The sequence below is a fragment of the Anser cygnoides genome, chromosome 14 (assembly GCF_040182565.1).
Source record: "Anser cygnoides isolate HZ-2024a breed goose chromosome 14, Taihu_goose_T2T_genome, whole genome shotgun sequence".
Classification (NCBI taxonomy): Eukaryota; Metazoa; Chordata; class Aves; order Anseriformes; family Anatidae; genus Anser; species Anser cygnoides.
Window position 1 is genome coordinate 3,168,997 of NC_089886.1, and position 19,059 is coordinate 3,188,055.

Genomic DNA, 19,059 nt, shown 5'->3' on the forward strand with positions numbered 1-19,059 from the left:
TGTCAGGCGTTGCTGTGCCTCCTCGCATCCTCGCGGCCACTGCAGCGGTTCCCAGCGCTCCCCCGGCTTTGCTGCTGGGTGCAGCGCGGAGGCTGCCATCAGGAGTGCTCCAGGACAGCGCTGCTGGAGGGAGACGGCAGATCAGAAAGTGGCTTCTAAGACGTTTTGTCATCGTCTTAAATTTAAGAAATAATTGATGTCGGTGGGCGGCAGAAAGGGTGATAATTGGTTCCTGTAAATCTTTCAAGTGCATTAGCAGGCTGGGTTTGTAACAAAATATCTGGAAGTTTCACTGCCTGTGTTCAGCTCCTGCAGGCTGTACGCTGCTGTCGGGTTCGTTGGTCCCACTTTCTGGTAGGGCTCTGTTTGTAAATAATGCTGATAAAAGATGAATGTGATTGCCACGTCTCCCTGGTGTGCCGTGGGCAGGGGCTGCAGGCTCGGGACAGCAAGGCGCTGGCTGTCCCTGGGCGAGCAGGACCTGGCAGCCTTTTCCTCTCAGTTTTTCAAAGAGACGGACCAACATCATCTCACAAGTGCTTTTTTTCCCTTCATTTTTCTTTAAAAAGGAACGGTAATTTTGCTCCTGTATTTTTTTTTTTTCCCTGAAAAAATAGACTCCGAGGTTTATAGCTTGTGAATCAACTAATGGCCCAGCCTGCAGCCCTGATGATTGTTTGTTCATGAGCTGTTTTATCTCCAGGTATACTCCACAGGCTAAAAGGATTTATTGTTTCAGTAAATTGATTTCAGTGGAGTGCAGTTTAGTCAGAAATAGGTCTCTGCTTTGTGAAAGGTGGCTCTCCAGCTATTTTTTCTCCTTGCACTGAGTGGGCTCAAACCAGGATAAAGAGTAGCTGAGAATTCATTTAGCGGGAGAATATTGCTCCTTCATGCCACATAAATTACTGTATTGCAGAAATAATTATACCGGAGGACGGCGTCGTGTGAAGGAGCGTGCCTGGGGATGCGCGGCTGGGCCGGGCTGCGCCCTGCTCGGGGGTGAGGGAGGGATCCCGGGGAGGCTCCGCTGGGTGCTGGGCCTCCCTGCGGGGCGTGGGGAGGTGGTCCTGGGGTGGTTGGTGTCCTCCTGGGGCTGATGCTGATCCCCGGGGACCTCAGGAGGTTGTTGAGGCAGCAGGAGCCAGGAGGGAGCATCACTTGCTGGGGGAGAGGATGAAAAGAGGCTCATCCCTGAGGTTTGGAAGGGGATAATGAACAAATTCCTATTTCCATGCCTGGAGCCTGAGAGCCCCAACTTCATAAATACCTTCCAAGAGCTCCGTCTTCCTCTCTTACACTGGATGCCACCTCTGTTGGGTGCGTTTCAGCAGCCTGGTCTGTCCGTCTGCCACCTGTACTGAACCGCTAGGGGCTGGGAGCGGGTGCGGCCTGGAAGACCTGTGGGTTCGGTGAGCTTCACGGCCACATCCCCAAATCAGAGTTGTTCCTATGAAACGTGGTCTGTGATGGGCACAGAGGGGTTCTGCAGGGATCCACGCGGAAACCAGTCATCGTTAATGGGTCAGTGTTGGTGGGAGGAGAGCCTGGGAGGCCTCCTGGAAGGGGCGCTGGGACGTGGAGCCCTCTGTTCTGCTGGTGCCGTGAGCATGGCTCCACATCGCGATCATAGCGGTGAGAGGTGAAATCCTCACCTCTAGCCACGTCCCTCCAGACAGAAACTGTGAGAAATCAGCAGTGACATTGCCCTTCTTCTGCGGAGGCCCCTAAAAGCTTTGTTTTTCTCCCCCCCTTTTATACGAGACCCTGCCGTACCTTAGCCAAGTGCAGACGCCTTTCTCTTGGTCAGCCTTTCAAGTGCACAGTCCTGGTTTTGGTCTCAAGGACACGGTTGTGACCTGGGGCTTAATCCTTGGTCTTGTTCAGCTGGAGTTACACGGTGTAGCCAAGGTCTGAGTCTGAGTCTTTGCCCCTCGTTCCCAGGGAAGATAGTTGGGTACAGCACGGGGGAGTGTTTTGATGGAGTATTTTTTGGTTTTGCGATTTGGCTGGCCACAATCAATACGGATAGTGTTTTCTCAGCCAAAAAAATGACAATTTTATGAATGGAGTTTAATAGCAGTAACTTTATATGATGCAGAAAGAGATAAACGGAGCTCAAATGGAAAAAGAACTTCACCCTCAGGCCCCATTGTTTAGTGTTTCATAAGCGATTAATCGCTTCGTTCCCATCAAGTGCAATTGTCAATTCAATAAGCTCCGAGGTATCCTGAATGGCGCTTGGCAAACGAATTCCTAATGTAATTACATCTAAACGGAGTGTGAGAGCGTGTGAGCGAGAGGAGGCAGGGATCTATATTTCTCCATGTAGCGGCGTAGCGAGTACATTGCCCGCAAGCCGCCTTCCGTCCGACGCCGCTGATGATTTCGCACCGTGCTCGAATGCGGCTTCTTTGCACCTGATGCGGGATGGGAGCTGTGCAGGGGGGAGGCTGGTGTCTGTGGGGTTAGTCCTTTCCACCAGAGCCTGAAATATTGGAAGGAACGGGATATGAAATAGTAGATTTGATGGATATGTAATACCAGGGTTTGAAACGCTGGCCGAGAGTTGTATGCTTAAAGTCACGTTAGGGTAGAAGAGGAAGGCTTGCGTTTCGCCTACAGCACGGGCATCACGGTGGCGAGTTTACAAACGGACACCATCGAGGCAAAAGCCATGGTGCTGGCGTCCCGGTGCAGCTCCACGCTCTGCTCCAGCTCCTCTGGGAGCCCTGGGCACCGCGTGCCGCTCGGGGGGCTGGGGCTCGTGGCTCCTAAAACAGGCACGGCCGGGCCGCTCGGCGTGTTGTGGCACGGCAGCCCCGGCGCTTGAAAGGGCTGCGATAGGGAGCAGCGTTGTCTGCCCGAGATGGGATCTCAGGCTCGACACAGACATGTGAATGCCAGGCTAGGTGTTTGCAGAGACTTGTCAAGCCAAGGGAAACCCTGCCAAGGCGAAACATTGGGGAAGATCTGAAACAGGCAGACAAACGGTGTGCTTGCTTGCCGGTCTCGCCTGCGGGTCCCTTTCCCCCTTGACAGAGATTTTTTGGCGGGTTGGTGGCCAGCGGGGAAAGGAGCAGCTCCGTGGCCTCATCCCACAGGGGAGCTTGCCCCAGGACGCAGCCCTCACGCTGCGGCTCTGCCTGAGCCCAGCGAGGTGAGTGGCTCCTCCGACACCCGGTTAATAACTGCCTAACACCACTACGTCCTCAAGCCTTTCTTTCCTGCTCTGTAACCGAGACGTTGCCTCCCGTAGCCTTACAAGAAGACAGGTAGCAGGTCACAGGACAGTGACGTGTGGCGGTGGTGCAGCGTGACCCTGCTGGACGCTGCGCAGACGTAGGGCTGGGTACAGGATGCCACAAACCCTGCCCACGGAGCCCTTGCTGCCGGGGGGTCCTGGAGCACCCTGGCCCTTGTTATAGATACGCACAAAGCGTGAGGGTTGCACGGCTTTCGCTTGCTTCCACTAAAGGTCCCGGTACAGGGGGAATAAAACGGCACAGCAGGTCAGAGCCCCTGCCCCGGGTCTGACCTGGTGCTGCTGGACCTCTTGTTTGTCCTCTGCTCCAGCCTTTGGCTTCAGTTTTACAGTTCCATTCAATTGGCCTTGTAAGGGTCAATTTTCACAGTCTTCACAATTAAAGCATTGACTTTGTGTTGCCAAAGCTTGTCTGAGCCCTCGCTGCAGAAAGCATCTCTGCAAAACTTGTCTCCTTGAACATTTAAGCTGTCAGACCTAATTATCCGCATTGGTTCAGCTGAATGGATTTCGTTCCTCTCAGCCAGCAGCAATATTTCGTTACTGTCTATGAAACATAAACTGTATCCCGAGTTAGAAGCGGCCGTTTTCTGAATCGCAGATCTTATCACTGCCGTGGATTCGGAGTTCTGGTTCGAGCTGAAGGCTCAGATGCCTCCCGTGTGCAGCGCAGCCCCTGCAAAAACGCTCCGGGCGGTCGCAGGGCGCCGCATCCCCGTCCTTCTCTGCCTTGTGCCTTGCAGAAAAGCCCGAGCTGGATGAGATCACCCTGGAGAGAGTGCTGGAGGAGCTGGAGACCATGTGCTACGAGAACATGAACATCGCCATCGAGACGGAGGAGGGCCTGGGCATCGAGTACGACGAGGACGTGGTGTGCGACGTGTGCCGCTCGCCGGAGGGGGAGGACGGCAACGAGATGGTGTTCTGCGACAAGTGCAACGTCTGCGTGCACCAGGTGAGCAGCACGTTGAGAAACACCTCCCGGGGCTTCCTGCGAGCTTGGTGTGCCCCCTGCTCCTTATTCCCTCATCCCTGAGGTTTCATTACGCCTCCCCTTCCATTCATGGACTTTTTTTCCTTGCCTGCACCAAGCTGCACCCGTGAGCAATTCAGCAACCTGGGGTGAGCAGCACGGGCGCAGAGCCCCGCTGGCTCTCCTCCACGGCACTGACTGCAGCATGATGTCAGGCAGAAGGACCTTCCAGCTCCACTGGCGTTGTCTCGCATCACAGGGCTCCTGTGCCAGCCTCCCTGCCGTATGAGTGCAGGGTTTCATTTCGTTTCGCTGCCTGGAGGCAAATATTTTATTTTTAGGATTGAGTGTAAATGCTTCGAGCCCTTGCTGGAGGGAAGGGAGAAGAGCAGCAGTAGGCAGCACTGTCTGTGGGCTCCGTGTGCACTGAGAGAGGGGAAGCATTCACCAGGAGGAGCTGGGCAGACTGCAGAGCATCCCTGTCTGCGGGGTCCCACGTGGCTCCGGGGAGGCTTTGCTGGGTGTGCTCCCATGGGGAGCGCAGGAACAGGGCCCTCGGGTGCCAGCATCAGCCCCGGGGCTTGGGGAGCCCGGAGCAGAGCTCCTCTTCCATCTCCTCTCTGTGAAGGGTCTTTGGTTTTTTGTTGTGGTTTTTTTTCCCTTTTTTCTTTTTTTCCTCTATTTGCTCATCCTTTGGGCAGCTTTTCCATCAGCATTTCCTGGAGGTGGGAGAGCGCTGGAGATATGTATAGTTGAGGGAGGTGGGTGTTTTGAATGGTTTCCATCAGTGAATCAGATTCCACAAAATACCAGGATAATTTGGGGATGGTTTTTGGGGGGTTGGGGTGTTTTGTTTCTAGATTTAACAGCTGCTGAAAGAAACGGGAGATTTTCCCCTGTTTTCGGGCAGCACGGTCAGGTCCAAAGCCCACTGTCTGCCCATAAGCTGCCGGGGATCCCGTCTGTGCCCTGCTTTACACTCAAAGCCACAAATTCCAGAGCCTCAGATGAGAGGAAGGGCTGCTCAGACACACGTGCTGGGGTTACGGTGCTGGAAGGGATCGCCGCGATCATCTCATCTGCATAACGCAAGCCCTGAGACGTGCTATTAATTAATTCCTACGAAGCGCATCTTGTAGAAAACACATGCAACCTTCATTTAAAAATTTCCAGGGAGGAGGAATCTTCCCCCCCCCCCGCTGCTAAATTGCTCTGGTTCATTGCTCTCAGGGTGGAAATGTCGTGCTTGTGTCGAGCGTGGAAGTGATCCAGCTCCAGCCCGGCCCCGCAGCGCTCACCAAATTCCCCTTCCCTGGCGTGGGGCCACGGCTGCGCCCTCCCCGCGACAGGTCCCGACCTGACAGCTCCGCTCTGCGTCCTCCCCGGCCGTTGGGCTTCCCGCCCAGCGTAAAAAAAAAATAATAAATAAACATTATTTATTTAAATGGGTTAAATAACAGAGAGCGTGGGTAAATAACAGAGAGCCAAGACTCTGCTAGAGGTGCATACCTGGGGATAGTTCCTGCTAACCCTTGTGTTTTGGGATCGGTCTGCCGCGTTATTATTCTCCTAGGAATACTTACCGGGCTGGTTTTGTCTGGAGCCAGTTCAGGTGTTTTGTAGAAATCTGTTGCAGGGATGATTTATCTGTCCGATTTGGAGGTGCTGTGACATACACAGTTAAGTCTCTGTGAACCGTGTAGACCTGCAGCAATCATCGTACCTCCTTTAATTCTTTATTTTCCCAATAATCTGTTCACAAAGTGACTTCTTCCCTTGGAAGTCACTACTTTTGGAGTCCATTTATGTTTTGGGGAAAGCTAAAGTCATGTTATGAAGTCTTTTCTTTGCCACGATGACCGAGCAGGCGCTTTTCCCACGCTCATACACCTCCCCGCGCCCCTCTGCTCCATCCCTGCCAGCAGCACGGGCAGAAACGGGGTGACGGTGCCCTGCAGCAGCGGGACCAAAAGCTGCTCTTTTTTAGGGTAGACTTCCAAAAGTGGAGCTGACAAGTGTGGGAAGGAGCTCACAGCCAGCGCAGTGGAGTGGTGAGGGTCCCTATCGGCACTGCCTGTTTGCTGCCTTCTGGACGGGCATCAGAGCGGCCACGTCCAGAACTAATTACATCGCCTCCTAAAATAGTGACAGAGGCACGAGCTTCTCCTCTGCTCTCAGAAACACTCGGTGCTGTGAGACTTCCAGCAGCCCTGCGTTCGTGGCCAAGGCAGCAGTTGCCTGCCGCTCTTTTAAAACTCTTTAAGTGAAAGTTATGGGGACCTGCCGGCTAAAGACTGTCTAGTTTTAGTGGTAGCTGTTTAATACAGTTGTAAGTTACTGCTGAAGTGGAAGGTATTTTATCATCGTCAGTACACGACACAGCTTATCATTTGGCTCTTCCCCAAGCAGGGAAGGGAAATTTTTATTAAGCCCTTTGGCTGGTCTGTGCTCTGCGTTATCGCAGCGGGTCTGGTGGCTCCGCAGGCAACCAGGGCACTGTCAGAGTCCTTTTGTTCCCTTCTGCCTCCCACTCTCTTGGCCATCGATTTGGCCTTGTGTCCTTTGGCTTTACCCATCCTTTAATGCCCCTCCCTTCTGATTTATATTCATTACTGTCAGTTTCCCCTTTTTCCCTTTACGCAGTTATTTTCGCTTCCCTTTTGGGCTGTGCTGGGTTTTTAACCAGCGTGGCCATCTTTCTCAATCTTGGGTCTGTGGCATCGCAGCCCTCATCTCCCCACGAGGTTTTCCCACACCATTCACCCCCCCGTGCCACACAGGATGGGTCATTTAGAGGCAAGGCTGCTCCCGCTTGGGCTGCTCTTAGATTCTCGCTGCCCATCTCGTGCGCGCGGGGAGCTGCTAACGCAGACCTCGTGTCCCTGGGTCACCGGACCAAATCGCGCCCGGGCTGGCAGGACCGTGAATCACCACGATTTTGGATGGCGTTCAGAAACATGCACGAAACGGGTGGGCGGATTTCCGTCCTGTGGAGCTGCCCTCGCAGGCTCTGCAGCTGATTGCAGCCCGTTTGCCCCCCCCCCCCCCCCCCCCCCCGTTTGCCGGCGCCGCTGCTGCTTGGCAGGACACAAAGCACGTTTGTGTACTTAGCATTTAATTAAAGCCCGGGACATATTGATACGGCATGAGTATCCGTGGGACAATAAGGAAGGTAGCAAGGAAGGAAGAATTTAGACTGGCTGCTTTGATTGTGGAGCTGCTTCGTGTCTGCTTTCCGTTACTAGACGCCCAGCTGCCACGGCAATAAGCCAGCGGTAGTTAAAAATGTCCAGGGGAAGGAGCAGGTCCCTCCGTGCTGCAGGAGGAGGATGCTCGGCCCGGGACGGTCATACTAACCAACTTCCCTCCGTCCGTGCAGGCGTGCTACGGCATCCTGAAGGTCCCCATCGGCAGCTGGCTGTGCCGCACCTGCGCCCTCGGCGTCCAGCCCAAGTGTCTGCTGTGCCCCAAGAGAGGGGGAGCGCTGAAGCCCACTCGGAGCGGGACAAAATGGGTCCACGTTAGCTGTGCCTTATGGATACCTGAAGTAAGTAAGGGGTTTTCCAGCCTCCTCTTGAAACACCACTGGGCACGGAGCCGTCTGCCAGGTCTGAGCCCAGAATATCCGTGGGTGATGTGAATAGCAATCGCACTTCGGCTCACCGAGCCCTGCTGGGGTCAGAGGCACGCTGCCCGTCGGTCACCTGGCTGTGTTTAATTAGCAGCCAGGCTGCAGCCCATTAAGGGAGGACGCTGCGGGGTGTGAGCTGCTGCCCTGCTCGCAGGGAGCACCCGTGCTCCCCAAGGAGAGGTGACGTTGGAACAATTTGTGAAGTGTCGCTTTATCCTCTGGTGGTGTGAAGTGCAAAGAGGAACACTGGGGAGGTGAGGACTTACCAGCAGCCAGAATGACAGTAAAGAGAAAATACAAGCTCAGATTGGCAAGCGGGTGGGTACAAGAGAAAGGCCAGAGCATCGTGCTGCTCCCCAGCATCCTCGGAGCCCAGCGCTGCAGCAGAGCAGAGGGGCCTCAGCACCCAGCCAGGGCTGAGGGGCACCCCTGGGACCAACCTCCCTGGGCAGGATAACGCAGATCGCCTCTGCCTGTCTGAGATACACAGCAACATCAGTTCAGAGGAAACACCAGCATGTTTCCTTCCATTTCCTCCATATTCGTGTGTTTTTTTCCCCCAGCCTGCAAAATCCACCCCTCATTCTGACTGCCAGGAATATCCCCTACAGGAGAGCTGGGATAGCAACAGGTATTGACTCTGCCTTCTCTTTCATGACCAGGTTAGCATTGGATGTCCTGAAAAAATGGAACCCATTACGAAGATCTCCCATATCCCAGCAAGCAGATGGGCTCTGTCCTGCAGCCTCTGCAAGGAGTGCACTGGGACCTGTATTCAGGTACGTGAATCGACCCCGAGGAAACCCAGACCCTGTGCCTTTAGTGGCCACCAGAGATTCACGAGCTGTTGGTGGATGAGATCCAGCCGAGGTGTGTTCCTGCTCTGAGTCCTAGGAACAGACCTAACAGGGAGCGTGAGCACTGATCAGACATCATCAGGTGTTGTTTGCAGCCATTTCATACACTGAGCGCCAGGAATCCAGATGAACTTTCTTTGCATAGCACGGCGATGTTGCTGTAGTGACACTAATTACCGGGACTACAGGCGACCTTGGTTTGAAGTCAGGAACTTCCAGTGGAAGGGCTTGGCACAGCTGCCAGGAACCTGCAATGCTCAGGAGATTTAAAGCCCCAGCATTTCCCCAGCCAGTGGGGCTGGATGTGAGGGGGACATCAGGAAGGTCGGTGTGGGGGACATCAGGAAGCCCCAGGTTCAGGCAACCCCCCCCCAGGCTTACCAGCTTGCAAAATAGAGTATTTAGTGCATATTACATTCCCACATGTTCTCCTGTTTTGCCACACCTAAGCAAACCACCGCAGACATCTGATTTCCTGCTCTTCCCCCGGCAGCAGCGTGCTGGCGAGGGGGCGAGGCTTTCGCATGTGAGACTAAAAGCAAGGCGCTCCACACTCGCCTGCTACAAAGCAGGGAAGAGCTTTCAGGGCCACAAAAGGGAGCGGGAGCAGAAGCTCCAGTTCCAAACGCAGCACACTTGGTGCAGGAGCACGTGGGGAGCTTTGCTGGGTCACTCAGCAAACTCCCTGCTGCACCCTGCGCCGGGCAGTCCCTGGGGACGGGCTGGGGACCTGCGGCTGTGCGGTGCCGGTGCCTCTGCTTTCGTTGGCAGCCCGGACGTGGAAGCAGTCTTGGCATGCAGAGGGGGCATGGAATAGCCATTAAGCTTTGAAAAATTGGGAGAAAGTTTTGGATGCGTACCAATCCCGGCTAACCAGCTCCTGTACAGCGCTGGGAGCTGCACTGCAGGGGTGGGGGCTTGGGGCAGTGAACTGGGGACCAGAGCAGCCGGCTGGTGGCAGGAGGGTGATAGGAGCAGGTCTGCAGGCTCCGCTGTTGGTGCTCCTGCCTCAGGTTTCATGCTTTAAAGGGAGCTCTTTAAAAGCAATCCCCCTAGCTCGAAATGAAGCCTCGCAATACTTCTTTAAATCTCCAGCGTTGACTCACTTCTTTTTTGATGGTTCTGGGTGGATCTGCTTATTCACCCTGCCAGATGGAGATACTGTGTCATAGCAGCAACTGCTTTCAAAGAACGGAAGGGCAAGGAGAGGAGGCAAACAGGCTTGGCAGCATCAAAGAGAATTCAGCTTCTCCAAGGCTTCATCCTCTCAGCAGCAGCATCACACGTTAGCGGCGCGGTGCCTGGGACTGAATGGCTTTGCGTTAAAGGTCACCTGAAACGGAACGGGAGCTTTATTGCCCGGCGTGCCGGCAGCTAGCAGTTTATAAGCCTTCGTGAGGTTGTCCCCAGAGTGTCCGCCAGTGTCACACCAGTGCTCTCAGGATGGTTTTGCTTCAAGGGAAAAAGGGAGAAAAAAAAAGAAGCAGGCAGTGCCTTTGTTTGAGGATTTAAGGAGTAAATCAGCGAGCTCGCCCATAGATAAATAAACAGGCTCCATACTCACAGAGGTAGAGAGCTCTGTTTTGAGAGCTTATGTTTATGGAGCATATTTCTGATTAGTGCCTGTTTATACAGGTGTAATCTAACTACCTTTGTCAGCGTTTTAGGTTCGTGACACAGCTCTGAAAGGAGGGGGTTGTTTTCTGTTAGAGCACTTAGCTCTTGGCAGCAGGAGCTGATGCTCCAGGTGCCCGCAGGCAGGGGAAGGTCGGCCGCTGCTCCCAGGACAGGTTTTTCCCAGTGGCCGGGCAGAGCTGGGCTTGGCTGAAACGGGAGGTGGGATCCCCGGGAGGTGAGCTGGAGGAGCAGGAGCCTGTCACCCCGACAGGCACAGGGCTGCTCACGGACAAAGCACGGCTTCAGAGGAGCCGTCACTTGGGCAGAGACAAACATGAGGCGTTTCTGCACAGGCACCAAGGATCCGTGCATCAAGGTATTTGTCCCCATCCGGATCTGACCACCAAAGCAAACCCGTGAAGGGCTCCCTGCACCTCTCCAAGCCCCTGACATTGCTGCTTGCACATCGTTACTTCCCTTGTGTCTTTGTGAACCTGTGGTCACCCGGTGCAGCCGTGATGAAGGCAGTGCTCCCTTGTGCTGGGCAGCGGCGATACAGCCCTGAACGCGCACTTCTCCCTTCTCCTCCGAGGGGAAATAATGACTTCATGGTGGTTCTTGTGGTCAGACATCGGGAGATGCCAAAGAGCGTTCAGTATCCAGCAGGAATTTGCTTGTTTGCATTGCTGAACTGAAAGAGAGAGTGCCAGGAGCCGGATCCTGTGCAGCCCAAGTCCCGACGCGCCCGCGGCGAGGAGGACCCAGCACCCTCCTCGCTGGGAAAAGCAACGGGCTCCTGGTGCAGGAGCTTACCGCCGCCTTCCAGCGCAGCACAAAACGCCACGTCTCTGTTAGCTGCTGGCAGTCTTCTCCAAAGGACATACATTTTGCTGACACGATCTTCCAACATTCTTTTTTTTTCGGAGAAAATTCCCTGGGAGGTGACCTCCACCACTCCTGGTGATCAGCTCCCTCGGAGCTGCTCGTGCCACTGCTCCTGGCCCACGCGGCTCCGAAAACTCGAAACTTCGGGGCAGGGAAGAGCAGCGTGGGTGCGCTGTGCACTCCCCAGCGTCCTCTGCCCCAGCGTGAGGTGCCCCAGCGTCCTCCCAGGGTGTTTGTGATGCTGGAAGTGCGTATTTCAGCTGAAAGGCACCGCCGGGATCCAGACCATCTGTGGTCACTAAAAATCATCTGGTAGTTCTTGTGAGGGTGCAGAAGTGTCATGTCTGATGGCTTGGCCGGGCTTCAGCACGGGTAATTAGTTTTTCCTTCCTAAATTTCCCCTGCAGTTCTGTCGGAGTAGCCACTTCCTTCCACTTCAGCCCCCAGACTGCTGCACAGCACCGCTGTAAGCTGTTAAAACAGCTGTTGGGCTTCACGGTTAGCAGCGTGTGAATTTCACTGGCAAATAAAATCATCCCGCTACTTCTTCCCAGGAAGAGTGCTTTAGGACTAATTAACAGCCCACATCAATCTCTGCTGCAGTTTTCACCGTCTCAGGGTCGGGTTTGGGAATGGATTTGCTCCTGCCTGGCAGATCGGCAGCGCGTTTTGAATTCCTCGAGTGGAAGGTGCTGCGAGACGAGGCGGCACCATCGATGGTGGAGCAGATTCGGGGCCCGCAGCGGTTCGTACACCCATTTTTGAACCATTTTGTTGTGCGTGGCAGAGCCCTGCCTGCCCCCCGCAGACACCGGGTCTGTGCTTTGCTCACCGGGGCTGGATGGGGCCCTAGGTTTTTCCCGTCAGCTCCTGCAAGGCCCTTGGGTGGCTGCCGCTGACCAGGTACCTCGCTTCGTTGCCCTGTCAGCCGGGCTGCCTCAGGATTTTCCATTTGCATTTCGGGCACGGTTTCTGCCAACTGCTGCTTGCCATCTGTCGGAGGAGGAATGCAGGACGGGCGGCGTTCGCTTTGCTTTATTCCCCAGGTGCTGCGATCCTCTCCGCTGCTGCCGTGGCTCGGGCAGGGACCGTGGCTCGCGCCACCGCCGCGTGGCTGCCCCCAGCGTGGCTCCCCGCGGCGGCCAGGTGCTGTCCCCTTCCTGCGGAGGTGTTCATGCACGCAGCAGCACAGAGGGATCTCCCCAACGCTTTAAAGTACCCCTAGCTGTTAGACCAGAAGAGGCACAGTGAGTACACCGGGTGCTGCACAGCTCGGCGCGGTGAAAGTACCGTCCTGGCTACCAGACGAGAAAACTCCATCAGGGGAACTTGGCGCTGGCAAAGGCCTCCCCACCTCAGCGTGGCATTACAGCGAGAGCGAGGGACTCCACCAAGCGACGCTGCGTCTCCTTCTTGCGGTACATCGTCCTCCGTGACGGCAGGAGCAGCGTGCACTTTAAAAGCCAGCACATGATACACGGACTCCTCTGAAAGCCCTCAGCTGCCTTCACAAGCAGCTCCAGGCTGGAGTTAGGAACAAACGGGGCGTAAATAGGGCGAGTGGAGAGAGGGGTTAATGCACCACCTGCATTTCGTGCCTGCAGGTGGGGATGCGCGCGTGGCTGGACACGGCTGGAGCAGGCGGTGCCTGCAGGACAGTCCCGGGGATGCTGAGCCCCATCCCTGGCTCCAGCAGCAGCCTCTTACTGCCTGGGGGATCGGTGCCCAGCACCCGGGGCTGTGCTGGTGCCGCTCGGGGGCTGGCCCCGCTCTTCCCGCTGGTTTCGGAGGCTTTGGAGCGGGCTGTGGAAGCGGAGGACTCGGACACCGCTTGCCAATGCTTTTCTTGGCCCCGGCAGCAGCACGAGGCTCCTGCTTTCATAAGCACCAGCGGCTTCGTAAACAAAGTTGAGGGAAAATCTCGCAAAGCAGCCGTGTCAAAAGTTCACACGCTCGGTGACGGCGCAGCAGCAGGGGGATTCGGGGCTGATGGGACCGAGACTAGAAGCAATCAAACTTTTCCTCAACTACCACCAGCAGTTTTTCTTTTTCTTTTGGAGAACTAAAGCGCAGCGGAGCCCCAGCAAAGCTCGGCGGCGTCCTGAAGGGTCTGTGATCAACGTGCAGGGAGCTTCACGTGCCTCGGCGTGGTCGGCCTGGCCGGGGCTGTGCCCTGCCTCCCCGCCAGAGCAATCGCCGAAACGCGGTGCCCGCGGCAATCGGCCGCTTAAAATGTCTCCTTATGGCAGTTTAACTGGTCGTTAGGAGCTGGAATAGACTGATTTCGTATGGGTTATGGTTGAAATAATTAGCGGACACTGAGCCATTAAAAAACTGTTAATGAACGGAGGGGGGGGACGTGCTGAGGTGGGTACGGTACTGCGCTGCCTGCAGGCGGATTCTGTCTGTAGGAGACCGGGCTGGGTTCTGCTGTCTGGGGGGTAACTTGAGCGGGGGGTAAGTCAGGGAAATTGTCAAAAATGTCATCCGATACAAGTTTGACAACAGTCGAGTCATTCTAAAAGTTAATTTTGAACATATAGTTAGATTTGAACGTACAGAGTGTCTTCTGTTCTCTATATGGTGAACTTCCTCCTTCTTTTATTTTTCCTTTTTGTCTTTTTAATGGGGCTAATTAGAATCTGTGTAATTTCCAGGAGAAAAAGGCACCGTGCTCGGGGAGCATCGCCTGCTTCTGACATAGCACATTCGCTTGCTCACCTTGACATCCGTACGCTCGTTAAAAACGGCGTTTTGGCTTCGGGTGCGGTAAAAGAGTGGAGCAGGTCAAGGGGTCGGGTGAAGTACAGGCGGGGATTTCTCGCTCAGGATAAATGGGCTGCCAGGCTTCGAGCATCCCACTGGCCCACGTGCTGTCTGGGGCTGCTGGAAGCTCCTGTTGGTGGTGGGGGAGAGATAACAGGGCCCAGAACGGTGCCGCAGGTAGGGTGGGAAGGGGCCCGGTGGTGTCTGGTGAGCCCTGGCTTTCTTCTGCGAGGGTTTTTGGTGTGCAGCTTCACGGGTGTGCCTGATCTGGGCAGTACCGCCATTCTGCCGCGAGCAACACCCGTTTTGGGGCACCTGGGGTAGGTGTTGTCACCCCGTCGGCGCCTCGCCCTCAGCCCTGTCCCTCTCCCCGCAGTGCTCCATGCCCGCCTGCGTCACCGCGTTCCACGTCACCTGCGCCTTCGACCACAACCTCGACATGCGGACTATTTTAGCAGACAACGACGAAGTGAAGTTCAAGTCCTTCTGCCTTGAGCACAGCACCGGTGCCACCAAACTGCCCGAGGAGGCACGGACAGAGCCCGACCAGGCCCAGCTGGACTTGGAGAAGGTCACGCTGCGGAAGCAGAAGCTCCAGCAGCTGGAGGAGGACTTCTATGAGCTCGTGAAGCCTTCGGAGGTGGCGGAGAACCTCGACCTAAGCGAGTCGCTGGTGGATTTCGTCTATCAGTACTGGAAGCTGAAGAGGAAAGCCAACTCCAACAAACCGCTGCTGACACCAAAAACGGATGAGGTGGACAACTTGGCTCAGCAGGAACAGGACGTTCTCTACCGACGCTTGAAGCTCTTCACACACCTCAGGCAAGACCTGGAGAGGGTGAGTACAGCTTTTGCCGTAACGGCGTGCCTGTAGGCTCCGTCAGGGCTGCTCTGATGGGCCCTGGTGCCTATAGACAGGCCGAGCCCTGTTCCCTGCTGCCCCAGTCTGCCCGTACGATTGCTTCCCTTCATCCGGAGCGCTGCTCAGCAGCGAGGAGCACGCGCTCCTCTCCCCGCTGCTTGTCCCCAGGCTAGCCTTTTGAAACGGGATGAAACGGCACAATCACAGAGCTGCCAGTCCGCTGCCGTGCTCGGCACGCACGGGCCATCGCCGCTGAAACGCTGCCATCGGTGAAATAGGCCTGTGGCAGTCAGCTGTGAGTTCAAAGGGAGCGATTGTCTGGGGGGTCTGAGCTCGCCCAGTGCCTGTGCAGGGAGAGGAGCATCAACTGGGGGGGCTGGGAGGATGGGGCGGATGCTGCTGCTGTGCTGAGCAGTGGCTCACCGTGCTCTTTGTAGCCTCGGAAAGGAGTCCCTGCCCTCAGAGCACAAAACCACCCTCAGATGCTTCCCAGCAGCGAGGCACGGGAACGCATCACACCTTTACAAAGGCAGGAGCGCGGTAGGAGCAAACAGCGGGGCCAGCAGGACCGGGCATACCCTGCCCTGCGTGGCCAAAAGTGGGTCAGCTCCGTGGGGAGACGCCGGCGGCGGCCGAGCAGTGCTGGGGATGCAGCATCCTGCCGCAGGGGAGGGAGCAGCAGCGCTTGCAGGGGCAGCAGGCGCCAGCCAAGCAGCAGCAGCAGCAGCAGCAGCAGCAGCGGCCGGGTGCCGGAGCCGCGGGGCTGAGCGCCGCTGGCGGCATCGCGTCCCCTCGCTGCCGGAGGGAGGTCTGGCCGACATGGCTGCGCACGGGGAGGGAGCGGGGACGGGGCAGAGGCGGCCTGGAGGAGAGGAGGGGCGAGAAGGAGGCGAGAAGCGGCGAGGGGAAGAAGCGCAGCGAGCAGTGAGACAGCAGGAAGGAGCCCGGGAGGGGATGGGGGCGCGTGGTGCTGCTTCTGTCGGGGGGGGACAGGGGCACAGGGAGAGGGTGGAGGGCACGGGGGGCAGGCAGGGCAGGGCTGCCAGGGCTGGGGCACCGGGGCCGAGTTCCCTTTCCTCCTCTGCTTAAAACCCAAGCCCTGCCTGGTTCCCCCTTCTCCTGCTACTGCCGGCGGGGTGAATCCGTGGCCCCCACCTGACAAAAGGGGGAGCGGAAGCTACTGAAGGGGCTCAGGAGGTTGTTGGGAGCGGGCAGGGGAGGAGGAAAGCAGGGAAATCGCTGCTTTGCAGGGAGGTGGTGCTGCCCTGCCAAGGGACAGGATGCTGCAGGGCAGGACTGGGTGCTGCAGGGACAAGGGTGCTGCTGGGGGGCTCAGGGTGCTGCAGGGACAAGGGTCTGCAGGGTACTTGCTGCTCTCTGGGAAGTGAAGGGGGCAGCGATGCTCCCCCTGCTTATCCTGAGCCCCCTCCAAGCTGCAGAGGGTGTGTGACACAATTGAACCCACTGGTAAGCTTTGGGGGATGCTCACAGCACACCCCAGCTCAGCTCTGGCTCATCCCATCCTGACGCCATCTCATCTCCTTTTTCTCTGCCCATTTTTACCTCACCCGAGAGCCTTCTGTTTAAAAGCAGTCGGATTTCAAGCCATCAATCTCTCTCCTGCAGCAGTATCGACCTTCATCCCTGAATACATCACTGCCATCGCTCTGCCCATCTGTTCCTCCTTGCTCCTGCCTTCACGGCATCGTGTTTGGTCTCTGTGTTGGGCTGGCTGCTCCCACCAGGACTGGGACCAGTGCAGCGTCCCCGTGCTCAGGTCGGTCCTGGCTGCAGTGGGAGCCAGCGGTGTTTGTTCAGAGCCCAAACGGGGCCAGGGCTGGCACAGACACTGCTGCTCCTCCCACATGTTCAGTGTGCCCCCAAAGTCCCCCCGCTCCTCCAGGCTGGGAGCTTCTGAAGATACAGAGCCCCTCAAACAGGGCCCGAGAAAACTGGGCGCTTGGGGTATTTGTGTGCATCCCCGTACAGACTGCTGTGCTGAGCTGTCCCGTATGGCTCTCACCTGTCCAGGGTGGATTTTGGCTGATGGCAGCCCCCAGCATCTCTCCAGGCAACATCTGAAAATGAGCCGAGGGCTGAGGTTAGCTCTGCAGATATGCTCATGCCTCCGCAGCGTCCCGAGAGCGCCCTGCCTGCACCGAGCCGTGGTGCGTCGGGGTACGGCCCCTGGCCGTGCCAGAACCACAAGCTTTACCACGTCTCTCATTTTCCAGAGCTGCCTTCAGGCTTCGCAGGGTTATTCCCCATCAGCGTTCAGCCTCTGCCCAGCACCTCCCTGGAAGATCTGTTCGCTTGCTCTTCTTCCAAGGGGGGGATCCATACAGGCTGGCCAGGTGGAAGCCCGGTGCTGCGAAGGGGGACCCCTTTCTGTCCCATTCCCACTCACACACCCCAGGTCTCCGCCTTGCAGCCCATCCCAGCTGCCCTGCCTTGCCTACGTGGGTGGCTTGGCACCAAGCAGGGCTCGGAGAGCAGCGTCCTGCGTGGGCAGCCCTCCGACAGCATCCCCGCAGCCGTGGGCTGGGGCATCACGGTGCTGGTTTCGTGTTTTCAGCAACGAATGTGGCAGAAACAGTTGCGCTGTCAGGGCTGATGATGGTGTCTCCATCCGAGAGCTGGGTAAGCAGAATCAGCAGGACAGGTAGCTCGGAGGCAGGCGGGGCGATTGCATTGCCCTCTGCCATCCCTTATCCACCCCTTACCCCCAAAGTCAGCAAATGAAGTCTGTAGGAACTCCCGGTCCCCTGGGAATCCTAACGTAGTCCCTCTGACTTATCTCTTTGGCCCTCTTTGATTCCTCTGTATTTTTTTAAAGCTTTTTCCAGTAGCTGGTTGTTTAAATTAGCTGTACCAAAAAGCTATATGGTTTCCAGGCTTTCCTACCAGCATCTCAGCTTGGCTTGGGGAAGCAGCGCGGGGCGGTGTTTAGCTGTCTAAGTGTGTGTAAATACCAGCAGTCTCTAAGCAGAGCACAAGCGATGTTTTCTTCCAGGAATATAAAATCACAGAGAAGAGATACCGCCAAACGCTTTGATATACCGGTTGCCAGAGGCAGTTGTTTTCCTCATAAAGAAATTTTAGTTGGATGTTTTCTTCCATCCAGAACAAAAAAAAAAAAAAAGAAGAAGAGAACGTAGTAAAATATACAGCATGTAGCTCGCTTCTCGGTATTTACAGCTAGGGGGTTGGGGAAAAAAACAAACAAAACAAAACGACAAAAGAGCTTTTCTCTCACTGCGTGTGTGTGAGTGCTCCTGAGTCGTCCCCGGGTGCTGGGATGCTGCAGCCCGCAGCTCGCCCCAGCGGGCCTGCGGGAAGGCAGCCTGCGCCCCGGCCTGTGGAGGAGCCAGTGCTGGGGACGGGCACCCCGGCGTACCTGGTGCTTCCCTCTTCCATGGGGCCAGGAAGCCAAGTAAATGCTCACCAGAGCTTCCAGCAGCATCTTTATCTCGAGGCCAAAACCAACTGGTTCCTCTAAAAGCTCTGTGTTACAGCGCTCCTCCGCGGCACCCCCGCCTCTGAGATTTTCAGAGTCCCGCAGAGGATCTTAGGCCTTCGTTAGGCCTGTGAACAATTAACGGGGGATTACAGCCGTCTGTGCGTCCGTGCCGTTGCCGTACCCACGTACGATTCCTGGGTGAGGGACCTGGGCTTCTCCTGGCTCTGCTCCCTTCGTGCGCTGACCTTTAGCAAAGCCCGGCTCGAAGGATGCGCTGCCGCAGACGCTGGGAGCCAGTCGCGGCTGCTCGGAGCAGAGTGCCGCACACACGGCCCTGTTTGCCAGCCTCCGTGCCGATATCTGGGCTGAGTTGGTGCCCCTGAAAGCACAGATGCTGACGTGCAGATCCTGCTGGTGAGTTCAGGCCTGTGAAGGAGAGGTTAACGATTAACTTGCTCGTTGTTTGCGGTCAGAAGAAGGTAGGAGAGAGTGACAGCCCCGACGTGCGACAGGCTGGGCGCCGTGCAGCAGAGGGGCAGGCGTCCTGCTCGGCGCAGTGACGGTGCTGAGCACCCCATGCACGCGGGGCTTGTAATGCCACCCCAGAGATGGGTGCAGGTCGTGTTCCCCAGGGAGGCTGCTCCAGCTTGAGGGGTGGTGCCCCCAGACCTCCTCCTCGCCCCAAAACACTGGCAGGATGTGCGGGGCTCTGCAGAGAGATGTGCTGCCACAGCTGCTTTGCT

The 19,059-nt window shown here is 56.5% G+C and overlaps 1 protein-coding gene across 3 annotated transcripts in view; it reads left to right on the top strand.

Annotated features, from left to right (window-relative positions):
* The window catches only part of JADE2 (jade family PHD finger 2), a 68,458-nt gene that overhangs the window by 38,637 nt on the left and 10,762 nt on the right, over nucleotides 1–19,059 (top strand). For all 3 annotated transcript variants that reach the window (XM_067005584.1, XM_013175850.3, XM_048057086.2), the window contains 4 exons: nucleotides 4,009–4,220; nucleotides 7,618–7,785; nucleotides 8,532–8,648; nucleotides 14,371–14,832. In XM_067005584.1, the coding sequence (XP_066861685.1) occupies nucleotides 4,009–4,220; nucleotides 7,618–7,785; nucleotides 8,532–8,648; nucleotides 14,371–14,832 (959 nt within the window). The remainder of the gene's footprint in view (nucleotides 1–4,008; nucleotides 4,221–7,617; nucleotides 7,786–8,531; nucleotides 8,649–14,370; nucleotides 14,833–19,059) is intronic.